This window comes from Sander vitreus, chromosome 17 (genome assembly GCF_031162955.1).
Source record: "Sander vitreus isolate 19-12246 chromosome 17, sanVit1, whole genome shotgun sequence".
NCBI classification, from domain to species: Eukaryota; Metazoa; Chordata; class Actinopteri; order Perciformes; family Percidae; genus Sander; species Sander vitreus.
Window position 1 is genome coordinate 13,599,444 of NC_135871.1, and position 24,864 is coordinate 13,624,307.

The window sequence follows — 24,864 nt, forward strand, 5'->3', positions numbered from 1 at the left end:
CTGCCTGTTACATAGATATACATATTTTATCCCTGATCTTCACCTACAAGGGGGTGTGGATGCAATTAGTTACCATTCAATATTTCCCAAATCCTCTAAGCCAATTAAGGAACCACTTTTCTTTGTTTAAATAATACATAATAGCTTTCCTTACAGTAATCACACTATAGTTTCCACCTTATATGCAGCAGCACAATGTAATACTAATTACATTATGTTTTAATGTGCAGAAGGTTGCATCCCTTGAAGACTAAATTTGTATTTCCACATAAGTGATTTAGATGAATTAAAGTATTTTGTTCATTATTCGTGATTCTTAAAGAAATACAATACGCTTGTTGGTTTTCTTGCCAAGATATGGAGAAGATTTATACCACTCTCAGTGAATTTGAAGCTAAAGCCAGCAGCCTATTAGCTTAGCTTAGCATAAAGACAGGAAACAGAGGGAAACAGATCGCCTTGCTCTTTCTGTCCAAAGATAAGAAAATCAATATAATGTGTTAATTAGTTTGACGACTGGTGGGCAGTTTTTGTTGCCTTTGGACGGAGGCAGGCTTGTTGTTTCCTCTTGTTTGCAGTCTTTATACCAAGCTAAGCTGTTTGCCCTGAGAAGAAATAACTAAAACATTATTGGAACCTTTCAAGAATGCTTTAGACACATTGAGATCAACATAAAGAGGTTCATTGCCTTTATTCTTACCAACACTATCCGTTAGCATGATTGCACATCCTCGTTCTTGGAGGAACAGCATATTTTATAACATATTTTACAAACGACATATATTCCATGTTATGCTATAAAGCACATACGTTTTGTACCGGTTGCACACTGAGGAAGGGTGTTGGTTTGTGGATTAATAAATCATTCATTTTTGCTCTGTCCACCTCCAGTTTTTGTGTTTCTGTTATGGAGGATTCAGCACCCAGCTGTGATTAGTGGAGGTGAGCTTGTTGATTCATTATATTGATCATACTTGATATTAACTTTCTGTTATGAATCAAACTTAACATGACTTTCTGGTGACAGTGTTTTCATGTATTCCCTCTAGGCAATATCCTGTAACTTCATGAATTGGCAGCAAACAAAGTAAAAATCATTTTATTTTTCATCTCATACTTTATCATCAAATTAATGAAACACTTGCATCACTGAAACTTTAAGCCAGGACGTTTTCAAAGGAATGACCTCCCAGCTCTTCTCAACCTGTGAATCATTTCATTAGAAAAGATAAATAATGGAGAACTGGCTCTTTGTAGGGCTTTTCTTTCCTGCTGTTAATCCTACTATCTGGTTTATATCTTCCTCATGCAATATGCAATAGCACTGAGAGCCATATTCTGTATCTAGTGATAAGACCCCTTGTGATGCTCTTCCTGATTATGGTCAGCAAGCCGCTTTTGCATTTTTTGATAGAGATTGAATGAAAGAATGATGCGTGAGACATTTCAGTTCACTACACATGAAATGGATACATATGTTTAAAAAAAACACAAGCAAAGTTCAATAAATATGGATTTATATTCCACGTCTTTTGGACTAAAACAGCTTTGTTTCAATCCTATTCATGTTAAAGGCCAAATTTCAAACAGGTGGAGTTAACATGTACTGTATATGTTAACCTGTCATTGAAAATGAGAGGACGAGACAAAGTAAAAAGGTTATAATACTGAAAAACAATGATGAATTATTTAAGTAACTGGTCATGTCACAGAAATGATGTCTGTTTAATAGGGCTAATCACACCAGGCAACATGGACCTTGTGTTTTTTTTTTCTTCTCCACATTGGTTTATATTTCTCCTCTCTCCTCAACCATACACTCTTTTTCTGAGGGCCAGTCATACCTCGGAGGATATGAAAGGTTAGAAATGCTTTTTGACAGAAGTAGAACTTTTTTAAAGTGAGGTTTAGTCCTTAAATGAACTTAGCTTCATCATGTACAGTGTTCTTTGTGTGAATGATGAAAATAAAAAAAAGCTTTAAAGTGACCTGTTTTCAGTCATTCCATTTGTTGTACATGATCATCTCTGGGCACATAAACCACAACGCCCCGCAATCTGTTTGCTTTTACAATCAGACTGAGGACGTTTAATATTATTTATTCTCAAATTATTTTTAAGAATCATTTTTTAGCTTATCTTTATTATTTTAGTGAACTATGTTGCTCTCTAGATAATTGTTTTGTGCACTCACTTTATCTCTGATGTTATTGATTTTCCTGTAGATTAAAAGTTAATTTACAAAGAATGCATCACATTTGCACCTAAAAACTTGCCAGGATCTGAAATGATTTTATTCTATATCCATATTAAACATTGCTGTTAAAATAGACTCTGTGTTCTCTCTGTTAGCTGTCATTGACTATGAAGTCCTCTGGCTGTCAGATTTCCCTTCTGTCAGATATGATAGAAATGCAATTTGACAGCGAGTTCAAATGTCAAAAGAAATTATTTAACTTAGGATGAGGTACCCTACTGATTTACAAGAGACGTGTAGCTTTTGGGGACATCTCAGTGAGATGCTGAATCACAGACTGCTGAGAGAATTACCTCATCTAAAATGGAAGACAAAAAGAACACATTTAACCTAACTTTAAATGAAACGATTTCTTCATTTCAAGGGGCACCACCACTAAGGAACATATTAAGTGAGACACATTCCTATGTCTTGAATTTTGTACGGTATTTAAATCTGCATAATGGAGACATTTGTCACAATGATCATTCCTCCCCGAGCTTGATGGTACAGGTGTTGACCTCTCCATAGTAGTGACTCTGAAGTCACAACAAATCTTCCATCTTATGTTAGAGAGTTGAAATGGTAAAACACAATGCCACATTTAAGAACAAGGAGAATTTCAAGGATGCTAAAGCAGTACATGTGCTACGTTTAAGCTTTAGGCGTGAATGAACTAGTGGACTACTTCACTGGGAGGACTCTCCTCCAAGCAAAGTAATGTTGGTCCACCAGTGGCGGCGAGTGAGGCGGAGGGACTCTAAGACCTAGCCAACAGTCCGCTGTGTGTCTCATTTTCTGTTACCAGTGTAGCATGAAAGCATGGTGGAATTAGCAAACTAGCAAGCTAACTATCCAGATGCTAAATGAGTAAACATCCATCCACATAATTTTGTCACAGCATTGGAAAGCACATCAGCTTACAAATAATTTTTCGGATTCGCATGTATCTATTTTTAGGGGTAATGCAATTTGTTTTTATACGATGTGTTTAATTTTTTTTACCACTTGTCCAATCGAGCAAGTGGGTGAGTGTTTTACACTAGATTTACTAGGCTGATGTGGCCCCGGGCAATCAATCGGGCAATCCTTATTGTTGAGCCCTGTATAAAAAAGAATGTACGTGTCCAGTAAATACTTACTTTGTTGTGTATCTTGTGACAGGGTTGTGTGTTTTAGGTATTGTTTTGACATCTCATTAATGATAATGACTTGAATACAGTGAATACAGACTATACCCACAAGAAGAGAAAATTCCTCAGAGCTCAGACAAATAGAGAGAGGGATTTTCCATTGAGAGGGAGTGTTGGGGGCAAACAGTGCCACGCTGGTAAAATTTACACTACTGTCCAAATAGGATTTATTATTTATTCTTCCTTTAACGCCAGAGCCTAATTCAATATGAAGAAAGAGCCCATTTCCAGCCGGTGTGACTGCACTGGCATATCTTACTCATTACAGTCCCTCTTGTTTTGCATTGTTTTTAGGTGGTCGCAGCTCTTCTTTGAGAACTGAGCTTTGTTTGTCCTGGTGGGTGCTTGGGGTTTTCCTACATAAAGCCTTTTGTAATGCACAGTGCTTAAGGGAATTACAGTGTGTGCTCTTTATACCATACACAGTCCTAAAAGCCCTGTATAGCATGCACTCATACAGCATGCAGTATGGAACAGTCCACACACTGACCACAGGAGGCGGCTCACTGGTGTTATAGAACAGTACATTCATTAAATGTGTTTTATTAAGACTTGAGTAGCACAGCGAAAGTAAAAACCACATACAGTTGTTGTACAATATCCTTTACAGTAGCCTACATGTATATAATATGTTGTTTGAATCACGTAACACATAATGTAGGCACCTCTATGCAGTATAAAGAGAGAACCACTACCAGCTGTGCAGCACCACCTCGATCATCTGTGCTACATTTGCCATTTATGCCAAGGTGTTATATAGGTAGATATCCTCACTTGCATGCATATGTCCTTAGAGAAACAAATGAGTGAGCTGTGAGCCACAGCTTTCCATGTGTAGGATTTTTGCAGACAGTTGCTTTCATGTTGCTGACACTTGCTTAGGCACTGTACAACTGTGATCAAATCAGCACATCACAAACTACAGTATGAAAGCTCAATATACCGTCCCTGAGTGTATTTTACAATTCTTTTTTCAAACATGAAAACAGGTCATAAACTAAATAAATATAATGTTTAATTGTGGTGAAGCTCTTATTTATAATTCACTGCATCCCATATCTGCATACATGCCATCCGAACACCTGAATAAATGAATTCAAGGCCTGTTTTTAGTGTAAGTCAGGGTAAATTATTTTTGTATTGAAATCTAAGCAGACTTCTGTGCCAGTGGCCAGAGTACAATTTACAGAAAGTTAAATAAAAATAGTTATTTGGACTCAAGAATGGACATTTGTTAAACCTAACATTATTTTGCTATTGAGGTTACTTTTGTACCATCATAATAATACAGTAAATGATTATCTCAGCAAGTTTAATTTAAATTATACCATGTAAAACTGTTAGCATTACAATGAACTGAAGTGTACACAAAGACAATAGGCTCCCTAAATTAATCTTACATTTACATTCAGCAGAGCACCTCAAGACAGAAAGACAATGATACTGTACTGGTTTTCTGTCTAGTTGTAATATAAGGAGGATATGTATGTCCTCATTTAAATATGTGACACATTTTGCAGGCAAATGAAAATGTTTGACTCATTCTTCTTTGACACAAATGTGAAAGAAATCTATATATCCTGCTTAAAACTAATAAATAGAATACTCTGAACTGTACTTTGAAGAACCTTCATATTGTTCACTATGCAGTGATTTATCTCTGACAACCTGCATTCATCCCAAGGTCCCCTATGTTAGCCTCTAATACATTTCCTTGTCCTAAACTGTCTGTTGTGTTTACATTTAGGTTTTATTTGGAATTAATGTGTTTTGTAGTGTGTCCCATTTAGTTAGGTGTTCTGACTTGACTTAGCATCACCCTAGTATGAGCAGACTATTAAAAAGAGATTAAATGTGTGGGTCCCTGCAGCCAGCCGCTAGACTGACAGCTCAAACGAGAAAGGGATCCCTTTATCACCTTTTTGGCTTCACTTTGATGGCAGTCATTAAAGTAGACTCAAAGGCAGCTTCTTCCTCCAAAGCTGCTAACTGTGAGCTAACTCTACTTAGACATGTGGCATTGTGCCTTACTGTACTTCTCAGCCAAAGCTCTCCTTTTCTCTACTTACTAAAAAAGTTACCATTAGTGTCTCTTTGTTGTATTTTTGTGAACTACATATCAGTGGTTTCACTGGAACATAGGCTGTAAAAACAGACAATACATGCAGTCCAGTATATTTGTCCTGCAACTTTGTAAAGCCTATGATAATGTTTATTTTTGTTGACATTGTATTAGAGAAATAAACACTATTGTACTGTGTACTCAAGCGCTTTTCTGCACAACTGTAGCTTACTGTCCAAAAATGCCTGCAGGGAGGCAGGACACAGTTTTATATGCAAGGCATCAAACCCATACGAGCGTTCCGTTCCCCACAGTATTAGCAGCTACGAGACACAATTTGCATCCCTTTCACCAAGTGTGAAGAAGACTTGTTCATTGGCTGAGGAGACGGGAAAGGCACAGTGCCACATGGCTTGCAGTTGGCTAAGTGAAGAGTGTCAGACCACTGTCGGCAGCGTTGGAGGAGGCAGCTGTCATCCAGTCGCTCAGGGAACAAAAGTTCCTTCCAGATGTTCAGGAACACAGAGCTCAGCCTGAACTAAAGAAATTTGAATATGAATTGGGAAAATGGGCTGTAATTGCTGGTGGTTCATTTTAAATAATTCTCACATTCAATTTCAAGTATTTGCCTTGAATTTCAAATTGCTGTATTCAAGAAATTTTAATTCAGCTGCTCAGTACAGTATAAGCTTGATGAATTCATATTTATGCAGTTCAAATTCAATCTGCACTCACACTGATCTCTGTTCATGTTGAATAGTGTCAAATCATATCATATCATATAAACAGACAGCATATTACTCAAGCAGGCAGCGGTTTAATACAGGATGGGATTTTATGGCTGCTGCTGCTGCTGTGCAGAGCAGAGATTCATCTACATACACAGCACCAGCCAGGATACATATGCAATGCAATACACTTGAGAATTTCAGTATTAATTGGCTTGAGACTTCAAAAATCTAATACCATTCAATTAAGTTCAACATTCACTCTGATTTCACACTATGTGTTCAGATTGAATGCTTCAATGAAGGTGTTTTAGGGTTAAAGAATGTAGGTGAAATGAAGAGAAGTTAAAGTCTATCTCCAACATTTATGGGTTGTGGCAAAGAGATAATGTCAAAATTATAAACCAAACGAGAAAAGATCTTATTTTCTAATTAGTCTCGTTTACGACATATCTTTAATTTGTCTGACAGGAGGGGGTTTTCTCTTTAAGTACATGAGGAATTAAACATTTGAAACATAATTATACACTGCTGCTGTATGTACTGTAGTCAGTCCGCGAAAACACTCACCCTCAACCTGCATTGCACTTGGTATTTTCCCCATAATGCTCTTAACAGCCTCCAGAATGGGCACAAACTCTATGGCATCGAGCCATAGGTTATCTGCGTGGGTAGCGATTGTAACAGGGATAGCGAAAACATACTGTAAGAGAGCAAGAGAGCAAGAATCTTTTACAGTAAGTGAGCTTATGCTCTGAAAGGAAACACAACATGACTTGTGGCTGGTACATAACATTATGGTTTATTGGTTGTAGCTACTGTCTGAATTTAGTATCTCTTCGTCTTAAACAATGGACTCCTGCCTGCATTGCTGAACATTGGAGAAAGATGTGTTAAATAATAAATACAATACATTTGTTCTTCTCTTTTGTTAAGGTTTTCAAATGTGGCATTTAGCATTAATAATTGAAAACATGTTTTTCTTTATATTCAACGACATTGTACATGGACAATATCTTATAAAATACAATCTATATGTGGCTACTTATGCTCAGGAATAAGGAAAATCTAACAAACAACAAAAAAAAAGCCAAAATGGCCCTTGATTCTTTACAGTAGTAGTTTTCAGGCCAGAATTGCATGTAATACACTGCTACTATAATGAGAGAAGACTTTGTTTCAGTGCATTGTACATTATACAGTATGTTTGTATAATGATGGGTGAATCATGAGCTAAAAGTATCCGCTCAGCAGGTCATCTGTCAGGGTTGCTGACAGTACCAGCTGGCCCGTTCTAGCTGCCAGGGGTATAGGCAGGTTAGAGGGTGGGCCTCCCACAATCATGGTTCTCCTTTTTTATATCAGGGGCTGGAAACACAGCCAAGCCTCGAGTTGGTGGTGTGCCTTGCTCCAGAACAACAGCATAATTGATCCAAAAAAAACAACAGAAGGAAAGGAGGAGCAGATTGCCCACGCAGTTATTCATGTCCAGCACATTACTGCAGGTCTTGAGTTCAAAGTGGGTCAAGGATGAAGTATCAGAATCACAGAGGCTACAAGATCAAAGGTGTGTGAGCGTGTGTATTAGTGTGTGCGTATTAGCCAGTGAAGGTATTTTGTAGTCAGTAAAAAATGATGGAAGTGTGGAGAAGATACAAAATTGAAAGCCTCCTGGACATGGCAGCCAGAATATGAGTGTGTATATGGGTTTCACCTGATTGGTTATCTGTGAATATGTCCTCAAATAGTCCCTGCAGCATGTGTGACACAGCAGGACTGAAAAAAGGAGTGCATTACCTAAACAAAGTTTACTGTTAAAGAGAGAAATAACTTTTACAAGATGAGGATACTTCACCTGTGCTGACACTTGACAAACAAAAGTCATTTTACCGTCAAGTTATCACAAGGTTTGCACAGTTGTAACCTGTGACAGGAGAATGAGATTTTACAGTTCTTCAGTGAGAACCAACAGGTACATCTTTTCGCTTATCGCCAGTGATGACAAACATAAAACATTATTTAATGAAATAGAGCTAATTGTGAGATCCTTTGCACCTCCTTTGATATACAGTTAAGTAGTCACAAACATGACTGTATGCAATTTAAAAATTAGGAATTCAATTTCCAAGCTGAATATGTCTCATTCTTTTTCTTTATTTGCTTTACCTTTGATTTGATTAATTTTTTTATGATTAAGGCTTAAAATTGATTAAATAAATAGTTAATTTAGAAATCTTGTTTATTCGCTTTCTTTCAGAGAGTTAGACGAAGAGAAGATCAATACCACTCATGTTTGTGCATTAAGTACAGAGCTGGAGCCTGGAGACCGCTAGCTTAGCTTAGCATAAAAGACTGGAAGCAAGCTAGCCTGGCTCTCTTCAAAATTAAAATATACAAATACTAGCGCCTATAAAGCTCATAATTTACATGCTGTATATTGTTTGCTGAAACGGTATGTAAAAAAAGTAAGGTTTCCACTTGCTTCCAGCCAGGCTTTATGCTAAGCAAAGCTAATCATCTCCTACCTCTAGCTTCATACTTAACACACAGACATATAACTATTAAGCTAATATATTAAAGCAATACCAAAGCAATTTTCCTATTTGGTTCCCCTACAGGTTGGAAGCGGAATTGTCCATTACCGCTGTCGTATGTCTCATTCGAACTACAGATCCGCTAACCGATCTGGCAAACTTGAATGGTGCGGTTATAGCCAATAGAGGGCCGCAAAGCGAATGCAGAAGTGCCGTTCACCCTGTTACGAGTTGATGAACCACTGAAACGATTTTGGAAACATTATTTTAAGGTAGAAAAGAATCTTTGGTGTTGCTTTAAGTCACAGCACAATTCATCTGTTTACCAGGCCTATGGGCAAAAAAATTAAAAATATATAGTGCAGACGTACACATTCATTGCTCAGTTATATACGAAAAGATTCCTTTCCTCACTTCAGAAATTAAATTGTAATGAGCCAAGGAGGTTAAAGCAGAAGTCACAGCCAAATCCAAAACCTTGAAGGAGGGCATGATTATGTCTGTCCAAAAGTAAGGCTCTATTTTTCCAAGATAATTACCTGCCGTGAGACACTTTAAGGGCTGACAATGAACTTCCTGATGTAGCAACATATCTTCATTGGCTTTAGTATTTGAGAATTCTCTCAATAGATCATTTTCAGAAATAGAATAATCATGTTCGGCACTTTGTAGGTAAAACCACCGGCAAGTGAAATCGGTGAGCCGATCAGGGAACCTGGAGTTTATTTTGGCAGTATATCTCTGCATCCCAGGAGCGCTGAGGGTGAGAAGCCAAGCAGTCAGCTGTGAGGAGTGCCAAGGTAAAAACTGCGGATGCATCATTAATTTATCCCAGTTTACGTTGTGGCTAAGAGTTCAAAGCTTTCTTTTTTGTTTCTCTGCGTGTGTCCTCTGTCTTCCCTCTGGCCCTGACCAGCCTGGCCTTTTGGACACTGGAGGCAGGTGGAGTAGCAGGTCAGGACAGAAGAGAAAGCAGCATGGATCCTGCCAGTCACACAAGGCCCAGAAGACTGAGTGGCCAGGCCCTGCAGGACCAACTGGCAGATGGCTGCCTCAGGATAATGACCAGGTGACATCTGCAGAGTGAATAAGCCATCAGGCTTACAGACTCACCTTGACCCGCCAGGGAAGCCAAGCTGCCCATTCTCAATCTCCTCCTGCAATTCCCTCAGGTTACGCCCACAAACCGAGAAGTGTAACAGAAGTTTATTGATTTACTAAGTTTCTCAACTCCCCGAAATAAGAGGTGTGAGAAAGTCTTTAAAAAAAACATTAACAGATTTTATGTGGGTGTTTGAATTGAGTTTACTTTTATTCACTAGAGATTTGGTCACTGCCTCTATCAATGCCAAAGTACTTGAAGTAAATTTGTCTCTTCTTTTTTGTTCTTCTGTACTTTTCTGTGATTCCAACCAAAACTCCTTAAATACCAACATATTGTCAGACAAAACTGGCTCTGAATAATGTCTGGAATATCGCCAAGCCAAAGTATCAGCCCTAGGACCCTCTGTTGCTCGTTCACTGAGTGATGCAGTTCCACCATTGGTCGGAGTGAGAGTGTTGGTGTTTCAACATTGGCCACTTTCAAAATGTATTGGTGCAGACAGCACTGACAGTCAATCAGCTAATACACGGTTGTTGTTGTTGTTGTTGTTGTTGTTGTTGTTGTTGTTGTTGTTGCCGCTGCTGCCACCCGTTTTAAACCGTTTTAATTCACAAGCTTAGCAGCACGGGTAGGTGTGTGTGTGTGTGTGTGTGTGTGTGTGTGTGTGTGTGTGTGTGTGTCTGCCTGCTCCTCTCTGTCGCTCTCTCTTCAGACACAACTGAATGTGTGGAACAAGTAGCCTAGGCCTATGTCGTTTAGAAAAAAACAATCACAAACAGCAGTGGCACCCGGCTATTTCTAAATAAACAAACTGGATGGGCAGGTATTTATAGGTTTTTAGGTAGATATTTCATCATGTAAGAATCAGGGGAATTGAAACTCCAGGAGAACAGATGCGAGAGGAGTAGGAAAGTCAGGGTTGGCAAGCAGGGGATGCATATTAGATCATTTAGCAGAACCAGATCATTTATATCATATATGTCTTTTATATTGTTTATAATAGATTATCAGTGTGTTTTCATGCAAGATTTGCTCGTGATCTCCCAGAAAAAAATAGGCAGATCAGCTCCATGGCTCAGCGTGTGCTGTATGAACAGCACAATTGCTTAAAATTGGCACCGGTGTGTAGTAAAAGATAAACTACTCAAAAAACAAAAAGGAGTAGGGCTACGGAAGCTGTGGTTCATAATTGTCATCGGGTGCAACCTCGGTCTGGTCTGTTTAACAAAGTAACATTCATTACACAATACCACTTTAGATAAGTAATCCAGAACAGTTACTTGTTGAAAATAGCATGATTACATTAAAAAACATGTCCTCAGTTATGTGTCTCAAACGTATCTTTACCATGTCATGTGCTACTTCAGTACACAACAAACAAATATTACTAGGACCACTACAGATAAACATTTAATATCTACATTCACATTATAGACACCACAATTTAGCACATACAGGCTACAGCCATATACTAGGATATGCTAGTCTTGTTTTAATTATTTTGCTCACAATGTTGCTATTGACAAGCGATTTTGAAAAGGCAAGGTTTGTGCCTTGTCTAAAGACTCTAACTTATACACATTGACTACGTGATGCAGTGCGCAAAGGTCATCTTTTGACAGCGCTGAGATCAGGAAAAGGTCAGACTCCTTGTGCCATTTGGATAAGAGGCAGTGTGATACCAACCTGCCAATATAATTTCAGCATGTCTTTTTCATCTGACCACACATTGTTTACTAAATAGTTTACTGTGGCTGTCTGAGTGCTGGCAAACTGATGTTACCGATGAAGTTTGAAACACTTTGGAGGCTGAAAATAAAAGAGGAGGTGCAGTGTCGAATGAAAATGAATTGTAAATAGCATTGCAGCTTAACTGAAAATGAAACATAGCATTTCTGTGTTTTGTGTTCTGGTGTTGAACAGAAAGTAAGTTAGAAAGTAAGTAAACACTGCATATGGTGAGACAGAAAGAAGATTCATCGAAGCTGTTTTGCTTTTGGGCCCCTTGGGGGAGACCTTGAATGTTTTACATACAAACATTGGCACAGTGTATAATTGGCACAGTGCAAGACTGTATAATATTGGTACTTTTACTTTTACAAAGCCAAATACACCTGAATCTGATAATGTACAGAATGATGTGCATTGTGGATATGTTTTGTCAACTTATTTGTGGTCAGCATATGAACCTCAAAATTGAATCAAGTAAGGTCACTCTCTTAACTTGCAGTAGATATAAAGAACATTAGAACAAATTATGATAGATGAGAATGATCTGCGTACTAAGTGATTACTTATTGGCTAGATTATTTTGTGACATGCATACAAATACATACAGTTCATTAAATGTGAAACCATCCGAAGGAGCAAATATTATCTACATGAGATGCTAATAGTTAGATGAACTTGACTGGAGGAGACTTAACTGAGCCAGGATTCCTCCTCACATTTATAGTTGTATTTATAGATTGGAAGACAGGGTAGCAGCGGGCTCTTTTCTCCCAACTGATATTGGGCGAGAGGCGCAGGGTACACCTTGGCCATGTCAGCACCTAATAATGAAGATTGCTAATATGTGCCGGCTTTCAATTCAACGAAGGAGGCTTCTTCTTCCTGGATGTTTGTGTATTGTGTATTCACCGTCAGTTCAGACAATGAAGTTATGCTGCATTAGTTGATTGGCATCAGCTGTTTCATTCATGCTTCAAAATCATTGGCTCCTTCGTCAGATGTTCGGGTATCGGCTGACCAGTAATGTCCAATCATATGTGTATGGCGTTGTGCTTATGTGATGTTATTTAAGGTTAGGTTAAGTTGGTTCAATCATTTATATTTACTTGTGTGCTAGTGCTGCTTTGTATATTTAAGATGAATGTCTATTTTCTTGCAGCATGTTTTTCATGATCTTTAAATACTTATATCTTGATTCATGAAATGCACATGCAGAAGATTCAATTCTTTTTATTAGACTTTTGCCTTTACGTGTTTTTTCTCTGTGGTCATCCATTAGTCTGATGTGGTGAATGCTTTATTAGCTAAGAGGTAGTGTACTCATACATAAAATCTAAGAAGCCATCATCTTGCACATATCTCAGCCAATTTAACTCATCTGTGGTCCAAATTGGTGCCAAAGAGATCTTGTGAATGTTTTCAAATGATGATGGATTGTGTAGGGTTTCTTTGCATCAACAAGCAGTAAGTCAAATATAAATGACTCAGCAAATGCAGTAGCCTACATACTGTACTTCTCATGGGCAAGATAAGGAACTGTTAAGAAAGAAATGCTCTTTCAATAGCTTATGTGGGTTGTTGACAGTTAAAATGATCTTCCTTAGATACTATCATTTAGAGGAAACAGTAAAAGATACAGCATATGTGTTATTTGTTTGTAGCAAACGTGGCTGAATTGTTTCCATTTTAGCAATTACCAATATGCATTATAGCGTTCTAGTTGAGCCTAATATTTGTGTTTTGTTTTTAAGATTCCAATCAATATTAGTAGAATGTACTACACTGTTATCTGGCTTACTTTCTAATCCTGCTCAGTCATTTCTCGCTGCTTAAGTGCTGATATTGATCAAATATCCATAGAATCTCAATTTCCTTTCTCCGCCCAGTCTGTCAAGGGCTCTGCTCCCTACCTTGCAGTATGTGTGCCATTCACTCTCAAACTGTGAAGAACCACTAAATGACTTTCAGTCTCAAAGTTTCCCTAGCTTCCGTAAGCTCTTCTGGCTTATGCACACTGCTTAGGATGCATTTTCAAGAAGTTAACCCACTTTCTGTTCTTGCTTAAGACAAAACATACTTCTGGGGTTTCAATGACTTTTGTATTTGAGCGTGTAGCGTCTCAAGACTGTGAAACAGCTTAAAGTCTCAGACAATGCAAACAGCATTTACATAAACATCCATGGTCACCTTTGAGAATGGTCATGGTCGGATGGGTTGCTTTATAAAGCTGTTACTGGAGGTTTCCCAAAGCTGGGAGATTTTTGGAAGAAAAACCAGGCTATAAATACAAAACATCACATCTAAATAACTAAGAGTTTATTGTAGTTAAACTCTTGGTTTGTATTTATAGAAGGATTGGGTCAACCTATAAACACCCAAACATACATCCTAGACGTATCATAACCTCAACATTTGATAGGAAAAGGATATATAGGATTATAGGAAACTTTGTCTTTGATTAATACTGCATAAATGTAATTGTGGGCTCTGTGCCATTATGATGCATTCAGGGACTCAGGGGGGGTTGAGTCTCCACTGACCCGTCTGTGATATTCTCATACAAGAGCTAAGCCTCAATCACAGGCAAATATAGCGAGGACTATAGCCCTGTAAATGTCTGGAGCCTATCCAGATCCATCCAAACAAAAATACTCTCTCATTACCATCTCTGCAGGGATGTGGAGAGTAGCACTCTGATCCTCTGGCATGGTTTAAATCCATTTCTTTCATGTTTCACCGACTTGTTGTTTTGCTTTTTGCATCATTTATTCAAGTAGTAGCACCTTACAAGATACATTTAGCCAATAACAGTGTTTTATTTGGACTCAAACACAACAGGTGCATGATTGACAACTGTGTACATGCAGAGCAGACAGGATTAGAAGAGTTTGCTCAAGCGTGCTTTAAAATGAATATGGGGAAGCATGTTCTGACACTTCAGTCCTTAAGCTGGTAAATACAGGCAGCAGTTTGTTGAAGATTATTCAAAACAGTAAAATCTTTGAGCCTGTTGGTGTTTTCATCCCTTCAACAAAACCAGTACACACATTGAGTCTGTATGATGTGGGCACCAGAAAAAGGAATGATGTGAAAACTACAGTGAACCATAATTCATAATTTGACATGCTATATGGACTTTGAGTCTAAAGGGAAATGTAAGGACAAAAGCAAGGCAAACCTATATAAATTACAAAAGAAATACATGTACAAATGCTTCACCCAAATCAATAATGAATGTCATTAGGAAAATCCAGCACAAGTGACAATATTGATCTGATGTCTGACATATGTGTTTTTTGGGTGACAGCTTAGGAGATATCTTAATCTCGCTCGAGACCTTCAAATGCCAAGATCCATTTCTCTCTGCTCCCTTTGGAATGATGTTATTATGGTTGGGGAGATGACAGTTGTATCAATTATGCATAAGGTGAGGATGTGTAAAGGGAATCTATGCAAATCAAGTTCACCCCATGGATGGCAGTGAAATAAATGATAATGCTCATTTCAAAGTGGTGAGTTCAGGTATGTTCGAGTCAGGCTCCGGAAAAGTCTGTGAACAACCACCGAGGAAGAGACACTAGAGAAGTTTTGGCTCATTTCAGCTGGTTGTATCTCAACTACCAATTCTTTTTAGGTCTCAGTAAACACTCAGAGACAGTTTCCCACTCTTGTGCTAAGCTAACCTAATTGACTGCATGCTATAGCTTCATAGTTATCATACAGACGCGACATACTACGAGATTTACGACATACTTTACTATGAATTTTTGTTTATGATCTTTTTTCGACATACTATACTATGACTTTTTGGATATTTTTATGACACACTATACTATGACTTTTTATGGCAATTTTAATGATATACCACACTGACTTTTTTTTAGGATTTTTTACAACATACTATACTATGACGTTTTATGAAATTTTTTTCGACATACTATACTATGACTTTCTTATGAAATTATTACGACATACTATTACTTTTTGTATGAAATTGTAATGACATACTGTTCTATGACTTTTTTTAAATAGCTTCACATTTATCATACAGACACGAAAGTGGTATCAATCTTTTTCTCTAATTCTCTGCAAAAAAAATAAATAAAATAAAATGATTGCTTTAACAAGAAAATCTCAACTCATGGTTCACTCACTAGCTTTTTCTAGAGCTTTCAGCATTTTTCATTCATTCATTTCAATTTCTTGAATGAAGGAATTTGCTCAGTTATTATGTCAACTGATAACTCCGCAAACTCAACCATCTGCTGTGAAAGACTGTGAGATGTGACTGTGAGATGCTGTTGAAAGCTCCAGAATAAGCTAGTGAGTGTATCTCAATCTAGTTTCCCAGGTCAAGAAGTACACATCTATGGAAAAAGAGAGAAATATGATCACTCCCACCTCTCTTGTTTTTCAGATAAACAAGAGACAAAAACAGACAAGGCTGTCAGAATACATCATAATTCAAAGGTAAAATACCAGTTACCATGGAAACAAATCTCTATCTATCTATCTATCTATCTATCTATCTATCTATCTGTCTATCTATCTATAACAGATACTATATGTACACATACTTATTTACATTTATATGTTGTGTGTCTGGGTAAATACTGTTTTAGACTAGTGTGAGTAGAAGCTGTATGTATGTAAGCAGCAGAGGGGAGTGGTTGTAGAGGATGGACATTTTAGTGGGATGTTCTCTATCTTGTATCCTTCCTTGTTCCTCCATATCCCTTTCTTCTCCATATCCTCTCACGCTTTGTCTTAAAATCTCTACTAAAGTCTCTGTCCTGCCTCCTATGCTGCACATTCTCATATCAACAGCTCCACCAACAGGTGGAAAAATGCCCATCTGCAGGTTCACACTCCATCAGTCAAAGGCGCTCTCTACATTTTCCCCCTGACAGTGAAATGCAACACCACATATGTTCAAGGTCCATGCTTCAAATTTCCTGTTAACTGAGCGCTGTTTTCATACAAACAGTTGGGGGGGAGAATTATTTATTGTCATTCTACACACAGCACTGCTGAATCAATAGTGTCACAGGAGAAAAGAATAAGGGACACTGCACATTTGGCATAGAGCTTCTCTTGTCATTGCTTGTATACATGTCAACCAACATAACATCCAGGAAATGTCAGTAACTCAGCTCCTCAACATGATCTATTGTACTTTGTATCTTCATACTGCCCTTCGTCTTCAGTTCTGCATGGAGTCCTTATAATAATAATTGTGAGACACCCTAAAATATCAGCCATACGTATTCAGCACACTGACACAATACAACTTCCAAATCCATCCACTGGGAGGCAGAGATGAGGCAAACTGCCTATGTTTTGTGCATACTTTACATGATCTGGAAACCTCTCAAGCAGTTCAACTCAAAAGGAGCCAAATGCTTTGTGTGAGCTGTAGTCTGCGTTCAAAAACAGCTTTATGAGTAGTCTACTATTCTCAGAATATGAGGATGTGATTAGGTTTAGCAGGACAAGATAAGTGCCTCTAAAAAGATCTCTGAAATATTTACAGACCTTCTTTTGATCAGAGGACATGGTGCTTTGTTTATAGCCCTTTTACAAAACAGTCTGATACCATCAATGTCTTGCATTTTGGAGAGTTACATCTAGTTGTCTTGTATTTTGAGATATATAATAGTTCCGTTCACTTTCACCAGCATCATTTCAGATCATATTACTAGAAAATTTAAGAGATAAATGCAGTTGTATCTCTTTTGCCCTCATGCCTGATAAAATGTGGAATGGCCTGCTGTTCAGACTTTACACAGATTTTTACACTGGCTTGTAATTGATACAAGTTATATTGTAATTGCAATTGTATATTGTACATTTTTACGTATTTCCCCAACATTTAGACTGGCATATTTTGGTATTTTAGAACATGTGGAGGTCTTCACTGGAATTGAAAATGAGGTTATGTGGATTTGAGCAATGATTTGTGGCTATTGTGAAGGTTGGCTGTTGAAAATGTCAGTGATGTTGCCAAGATTTAAAATATTGCAAGAAATAGCCTATAGCATGCATAGTAAAGCTGAACTTCCATTGTAAGACACATTATTAATACAGAGTGAATATAAAATGAACAGTATATATGATTCCTATGGAAAATCCTGGTCATTGGTATTTGAAGTTGTGTTGCCACATATTTGACTTGAACCAGCAGTAGGGCAGGACTGGTAGAAAAAGTGGTACAAAAACATTACTATATTACAACTGTGGTTTAATTAAAAAGTTGGTCTTAGAGGGTTTAATCATAGACTGTTGAAATGTACAGTCTATGGGTTTACTTTGTTGTTTTTTTGCTTTTCAGGAATCAAACTCTCTTTCAATACTTGGTGTCGCCACCAGAGGGGGCTGCTGTTATTTCAGCCCAACGCACAGACGGAACCATAGGCGGAACACGACGTGGCAAACAGTTCACTTCCTGTATTTTGTGCCGTATTGACATCCGTCTGCAGTCATATCTTACATATCTGTCTATGGTCAAAACCAGACTTCCTCGGACTTTGAAGTAGCTTGTAATTCGCCACTCAGGCCGCTGTTAGTGTGAGGTGAGCAGACTGTTATCTTACATGAGGAGCGGGCTGTAAGAGCTCAACAGCCGGACAGGAGAGATTATGGTTGGGCTGCTGATGGTGTTTCTCGGGGGGCTGTTGGAGGTCTGCAGCGGCGTCTCAACAAACAGAGGGGGGTATCCCTCCTTTACAGACGAAATCCCTTTCAAAATCACCTGGCCTGGCGCTGAATTCACGCTGGTATGACTCTTCCTTTAGTAACACCGTTGTTTTAGGGGAACACATTTACTATAAGAGGGTGGGGGGGGAGATGTTACTGCCAACTGTGTACTTTTCCTCTTTCCTTCACACGCGACGTTACAGTAAGAGTTAACAAACGTTTGTCTGTGGATTTCAGCCAGCTTCAGGGGTACTTTACAAGGAAGATGACTTTGTCATCATGACAACAACAGAGAAGGAGAAGTATAAATGTCTCCTGCCTTCCCTGGTATCTGGAGATGAGGTAAGCCATGAACAGTTTTTTTTATTTTTTTTTATTGCTTCCACAGATAATAGTTATAAACAGATTCCAGACATAATGGCACAAGTATCAGGCAGCATCACTCCATCCCACTGGGTAAATGCAAGGCTGTTTATGAAGCAGTTTCTCTCTGTTTTACGTCGCATACTCGATCCTTTTCAAGTATGCATACAATCAATGTCATGTTACAAAAGATGGTGTGACTCAACTCTACTCCTTCATTCTTTTAACATTTCTGAAAGGTGAACTACTTGGAATACACTGCAGAGATGGGCAGTCTGTGCACCATCTTCAATTGTATAAGACAAGCCTATATCTTCCATTAAATTACCTGCAAACTGTGTCATATTTTTGTAGTTTTTGACATCATGCATATCTGCAACTTCTTTGCTGTTTGACTGTCAAAAAAAGGGTCTGCGTGATGTGAAGCAAGATACCACATTGTACAAATATGACATGTAAGCCCCAGAAGAATAGTGTCGCTGTTGATGGTAATGTCTATTTAACGCAGTTAAATTCCTATCTATGTTAAGCTATATTTTTTTGTTTTTTATTGCTCTTGTGTTCACTGGCACAGCTTCCCATGCTGCCTTATCTCTCTCTCACTCTTAATGCATTTGTTTGGTGTATTTTGTTGATTTAGGATGATGACAAGGAGTACAGTGGGCCTAGTCCGGGTGAACTGCTGGAGCCACTATTCAAACGCAGCAGCTGCTCCTACAGGGTGTGACCTCCCAAGTTTCACTTTTATTTCCATCTAATTTCCCCACTGCTCTCAGCGGAAACTGTGTTCAGATGAAGTTCACGCTACGTTAACAGAGCATAACTAAACACTTGAAGTTATTTATTCTGCTGTGTTGCTGAGGGTGTTTGGTGAATTAAATAACTCTAAACATGCTCTTGGCTTGCCAACATTGCAGATTGAGTCATACTGGACATATGAAGTATGCCATGGGAAGCATATAAGACAGTATCATGAGGAGAAGGAGACTGGCCAGGTCAGTATGTTAAGAGGGTAAAATCATTTTCAGATGACATTAATGAGAACCACACTTAGCGAAGGTATATGTGTGTGTGTGTTTCCACAGAAGATTAGTGTTCAAGAGTACTTCCTGGGGAATATGGCACAGAAGAGCCAGCCAACAGAGACGGGTGAGTTAATTTGTGTATGTAATTTTACGATATTATTTTTTATATAAATAGAGTTATTTAGTATATTAGTCTTTTACTTATTGTGCTAAAGGTAAATCATTATTGTCTTCAGATAAAGTTGAAGAGGCAGAACATGTCAAATCAGCAACTGAAATTGATGTAAGTATAACTTCAATAACCAACTATATTTGCCAGGCTAGCTGTCAATTCTCACATTTGTTGCATCTGTTCTGTTTCCCTCACACTTTCCACTTGTGTCCAGGTGCCTTCTAAGAATATAGAAGGCCAGCTGACTCCCTACTTCTCACTGGAGATGGGAAATGGGACGCCTTGTGTGCTGAAACAGAACGAGGCTCGCTCCACGTCTGTGCTGTACGTCTGTCATCCAGAGGCCAAGCATGAGATCTTGTCTGTCGCTGAGGTCACTACCTGTGAATATGAGGTGGTGGTGTTGACACCGCTGCTTTGCGCGCACCCAAAATACAGGTAGATCTGTCAGAAATGATTACATTTAAATATCGTGCTCAAAGGAATACCTTTCGCTAGTAGAGGTATGTGTATGTCCGTCGTGTCAGGGTTCCACTGAAATGCATTTTCCTAATCAAACTGTTTCTAAACTTGACAAATATTCCTTGCAGGTTCAAGTCCTCCCCGGTGAACGCCATCTTCTGCCAGGCTCTGGCAGGCTCCCCTTTGCGGCCTCTGCGGCTCGCCCAGTTGGACAAGGAGCAAGAGGAGCAGCTTAAACCACCTTTCAGCGCCCCCTCCGAGACCAGAGAGGTGAGACAGAAATGACACACGGGGAAAAACGGGGACTGCGTGTACCGACGACACCTGGCTCTGGGGGTGGGGTGGGGGGGGTGGAATGGATACAGCATAGTATCGCGATATTTTCTGTGGCAATACTGTATTGATACACAGACGCCAAGTATCGATCTTTTATTATATATGTATCAGTAGAGCTGAGCAATATATCGATATTATATCGATATTGTGATATGAGATAAGTGTTGTCTTTTCCTGGTTTTAAAGGCTGCATTACAGTGAAGTTAGGTCATTTTATGAACTTACCAGACTGTTGTAACTGTTCTATTATTTGCCTTTACCCACTTAGTCATTTTATCCACATTACTGATGAATATTTATCAAAAATCTCATTGTGTAAATATTTTGTTAAAGCACCAATAGTCAACACAACAATATCGTTGCGGTATTGATATCGAGGTATTTGGTCAAAAATATTGTGATATTTGATTTTGTCCATATCGCCCAGCCCTATGTGTCAGTCAGTCTGTCTGCTTTACTATTCCATTTAAAATTGAAGTGAGATGAACAAACAGAGAAATTTTCTCTTTTTAGATAAAAAAAAAAAATGTGGACAAAGTTTCCTTTTGGGGACATCATTTGAAATTGGGAAAAATGTGAAGTCGGATAAAAAGGTAATAAATTGAAATATATGGCAGAATATTGCAATACGTTTAAAATCGCAATACTATCGTGACATAAGTATCGTGATGATATCGCATCGTGAGGCCTCTGGTGATTCCCACCCCTACCTGGCTGATTTATACCTTTTTGACATGTTAAAGGAGGAGACGTCACCAGTGAGAGAGGAGGCCTTCACCTCCACCCACAAACCCATGACTGTCGGAGGGCAGTCTCAGGTCACTGTCGGCACCACTCACATCTCTCGCTTGACGGATGACCAGCTAATCAAGGAGTTCCTCAGCGGCTCGTACTGTCTGCATGGGGTGAGGCATGCTCCATCTATATAGCCCCTGAGCAATGTTTAATAAACCATTCAGTGACATCATTTTTGCGCGTGTGCGTGCATGTGTGTTTTCCAGGGGGTCGGGTGGTGGAAATATGAATTCTGTTACGGAAAGCATGTCCATCAGTACCATGAGGTAAGGGTCCCTCCTCACTAGTGTGAGTGTGTCTGTGTGGAAGCTGGTTTAATGTGGAATATCAACAAACAAAAAAGGAAATGTACTTCTAGTATCAGTTTAAACTGTCACACTTTTTGTTATTTTTCTTTATTACATACGACAAAGAAAGGTAGCAAGTTGAGAAGCTGGAACTGAGGAAGTTTTGCCACCTTCCTTGATAAAAGACTTGAATGATTAATCAATTCTCAAAATAGGTGGCGATTAATTTTCCGCTTTGATTGATTTATCGAGTAATCGTTTCATCTCTACTTCCACCAACGTAAAAGTTAGTTGACAGAAAATGTATAATTGTGTTAGTGGTTTATTTTAACTGTGTATGGGAGATTGTTTTGTACATTAGATTGCACTTGTACAGTGATAAAAAAGTGATAAAGTGTCCCTTGGTGCCCCAGGATAAAGAGCAAGGAAAGAACACGGTGGTGGTCGGGAACTGGAACGCCATGGAGCATACTGAGTGGGCCAAGAAGAACGTCGCCCGATCCTACCAGCTCAAAGAGGATGGAGTGCAGAAAGTCAAGTAGGTCATTCATATGTTTGAAGCCTAACCTGAATGCAAATGAAACTGAGATTATTGTTGATTCATATCATATCATTGTCTCTGCTCCATGACAGGTTGGTTTCCCACTTTTATGGCCATGGGGATATGTGTGATCTGACAGGGAAGCCCAGGCAGGTCATTGTCAAGCTCAAGTGAGTGAGCAGTCATTGGCCGTGGAAGGAACCGTAGCACCGGTTCAGTGTCACTGCCCTAAGTCAACACACGAGTTAAGACAACACCCTGATGTTTCCCAGTTGATTTCACTCATCTCATTGCTCTTCTCTCTGTCAGGTGTAAGGAGTCAGAGTCTCCCCATGCTGTCACTGTCTATATGCTGGAGCCTCAGACTTGTCAGTACATCCTTGGGGTAGGTTCTCTAGTTACCAATAAGTCACAGTCACTGAAAAAGAAACACATGCGTAGTAGCAGTGTATCAGTTAGCTAGTGTGCTAACCCCTGCTGAAATCCAACAAAAATCCAATATGTTGGTGGTTGGGCAAAGCTAACTTGCTTTGTTTTATAATGTTATTTTAATACAATCCAATGTATTTTCTCCAGTATTTATTTATTTATTTGTTTTAATACTTGTTTCTCCAATACTGTTATCGGTTCATAAAAATGCTATCAATGTATATGGTATAGAATTTATTCGGCTCCCAAAGAGGGCATGACGAAAGGAAGTTGCTTAAGCAGTTTTCAAGTCTGTGGGTCTATCAAGTAGTTTTATATACCATATAACAATGAATGGCAAGAATTGCCTTGAAAGGGAGGAAGACTAGTTCTAATATCTAATAATACTGGCTTTGTGCAGACACGAGGTCAGCCCAGATCATTGGCTCCACAGTCGAGTTGATTGACATTTTTTTTTGTTTTTTTCCTAGGTTGAGTCTCCGGTTATATGCAGGATTCTTGACACTGCTGATGAACATGGACTTCTGTCAATCTCCAGCTAAACTAATAAAGATCATATGACGGCAATGGGGCATGAAGGACAAAGAGAGGACCGACAGAGAGAGGTGCACGTGAAGAGAGAGAACATTTATCATAAAACAGAAGCCTGTTTGGTGAAGGAAGAGAGATGCCCATGACACTGCACTAAAAGCCAAAATCAAGGTTAAACTTGATCCTGAGGCTGGACTTTACATAGCCTAGGAGCACAGCCTCAGCTCACGCCCTGATGTGTTCAATGGGCAATGCTTCTTCACAGCCTAATCCAGCAGGCTAGCTCAGACTTTGTGAAAACAGTGAATTGGCTCCAATGCCTCACTCCAGAAGGCAGTGCATTCATTGCCTGTACTCCATATCTATGCTTCCCCTTGTGTTGATTAATTGCAAGCAAAGGAGTGATGAATCAGGGGATTCATTTCGTAATCATCGTGTGTGTGTGTGTGTGTGTGTGTGTGTGTGTGTGTGTTTTGCATATAGGGGGGAAAAGCAAGTGTGAAAATGTTTTGCAGCAGTGAGAATGTCTATTGTTGTGTTAATTTACAGAGTGAGAGAGTGTAATTTATGCATTAGAGAGTGCTGTGGAATAGAATCAAAAGTGAGTGGTTGATTAAAATGTCCTATAGGTATGTTGGATGTACAGAATGTCTTTGGGTTCCTGAAAGAGGAATTCTGTGGTTTTATGAATATGCACACTGGGATCCCGATTACTGCTGTATCACAGGGATACAAACCAATGCATTTGCAGCAAATAAAACTAAAACATAAAACCTCATTGAAAAGTGTTGCATTACCGTACAGAGAAAAAACATTTGACTGAAATATAAGGACATCGTGGCAATAAATGTCTAATCCAATAATTACGTGGATGTCTAGTTAGTTGCCATCACCGCTACAAAAATAGTATTTTAATTTAGAGTTTTTCTTGTTATTCATTAAGTTTTTATTTGTTAAACATGGCATCTGACTGAACCATAAAAATCATATGTAAAATAATAAGGCTGTTATTTCCCTCACACAGTATATTGATCCTCCATTGATTATAGTAAGTTGCCATGGTACATTAAAGGCCACCAGAGGGTGCTTACACTATGCTTATAGTATAATCTTTTCCTTTTAGAAAAAAACTTTGTTTCCACATTTATCCAAAAGAAAACAAATGAACCTGTAAACGAATTGAAATGAAATTACCACTGAGGTGTAGAACAGTAGCCACTGCAGTTATTTGTATTTCTAAAAAAAAATAGCAGACTCTGCAAAGCTTCATCTACGACTTCACTGTATATTTAATGTGAAGAATACTGTCCCAGGTCAACACTTGTGTGGATGATTTGAAATGCTCTCTAAGACAGATTTGCAGTTCAAACATGTACATGATACATATCAAAAGAAAAGAATATAGCATTAGTTGTGAGACATCAAATGCCGATTCCAACTGAGTTATCATCCCTTTATTGGTCTAAGATAACACAACTATGTTGTTTTCACATTCTTAACATCAACACAATGACAGGTGTTCAACCCCAGCAGACATGAGGCCTGAAATGCTGTCAGGCAACCAGTATAAGATCATTTCGTTAGCCACTGACACGGCTGCCAATAATAAAGCCATGGCTGCAACTAACGATTATTTTCA

General features: G+C 38.7%; 1 protein-coding gene across 1 annotated transcript; it reads left to right on the forward strand.

The window, feature by feature from the left end:
* The first annotated feature begins 18,022 nt into the window (after positions 1 to 18,022).
* erlec1 (endoplasmic reticulum lectin 1) lies at positions 18,023 to 24,853 on the forward strand. The gene is made up of 14 exons (XM_078273234.1): positions 18,023 to 18,364; positions 18,522 to 18,626; positions 19,288 to 19,368; positions 19,565 to 19,642; positions 19,733 to 19,796; positions 19,909 to 19,955; positions 20,059 to 20,282; positions 20,435 to 20,576; positions 21,386 to 21,547; positions 21,644 to 21,703; positions 22,138 to 22,262; positions 22,358 to 22,435; positions 22,575 to 22,650; positions 23,165 to 24,853. The coding sequence occupies exons 1-14, from the start codon at positions 18,227 to 18,229 to the stop codon at positions 23,234 to 23,236; spliced, it is 1,452 nt and encodes a 483-aa protein (XP_078129360.1). The 5' UTR covers positions 18,023 to 18,226; the 3' UTR covers positions 23,237 to 24,853.
* The last annotated feature ends 11 nt before the right edge of the window (positions 24,854 to 24,864 follow it).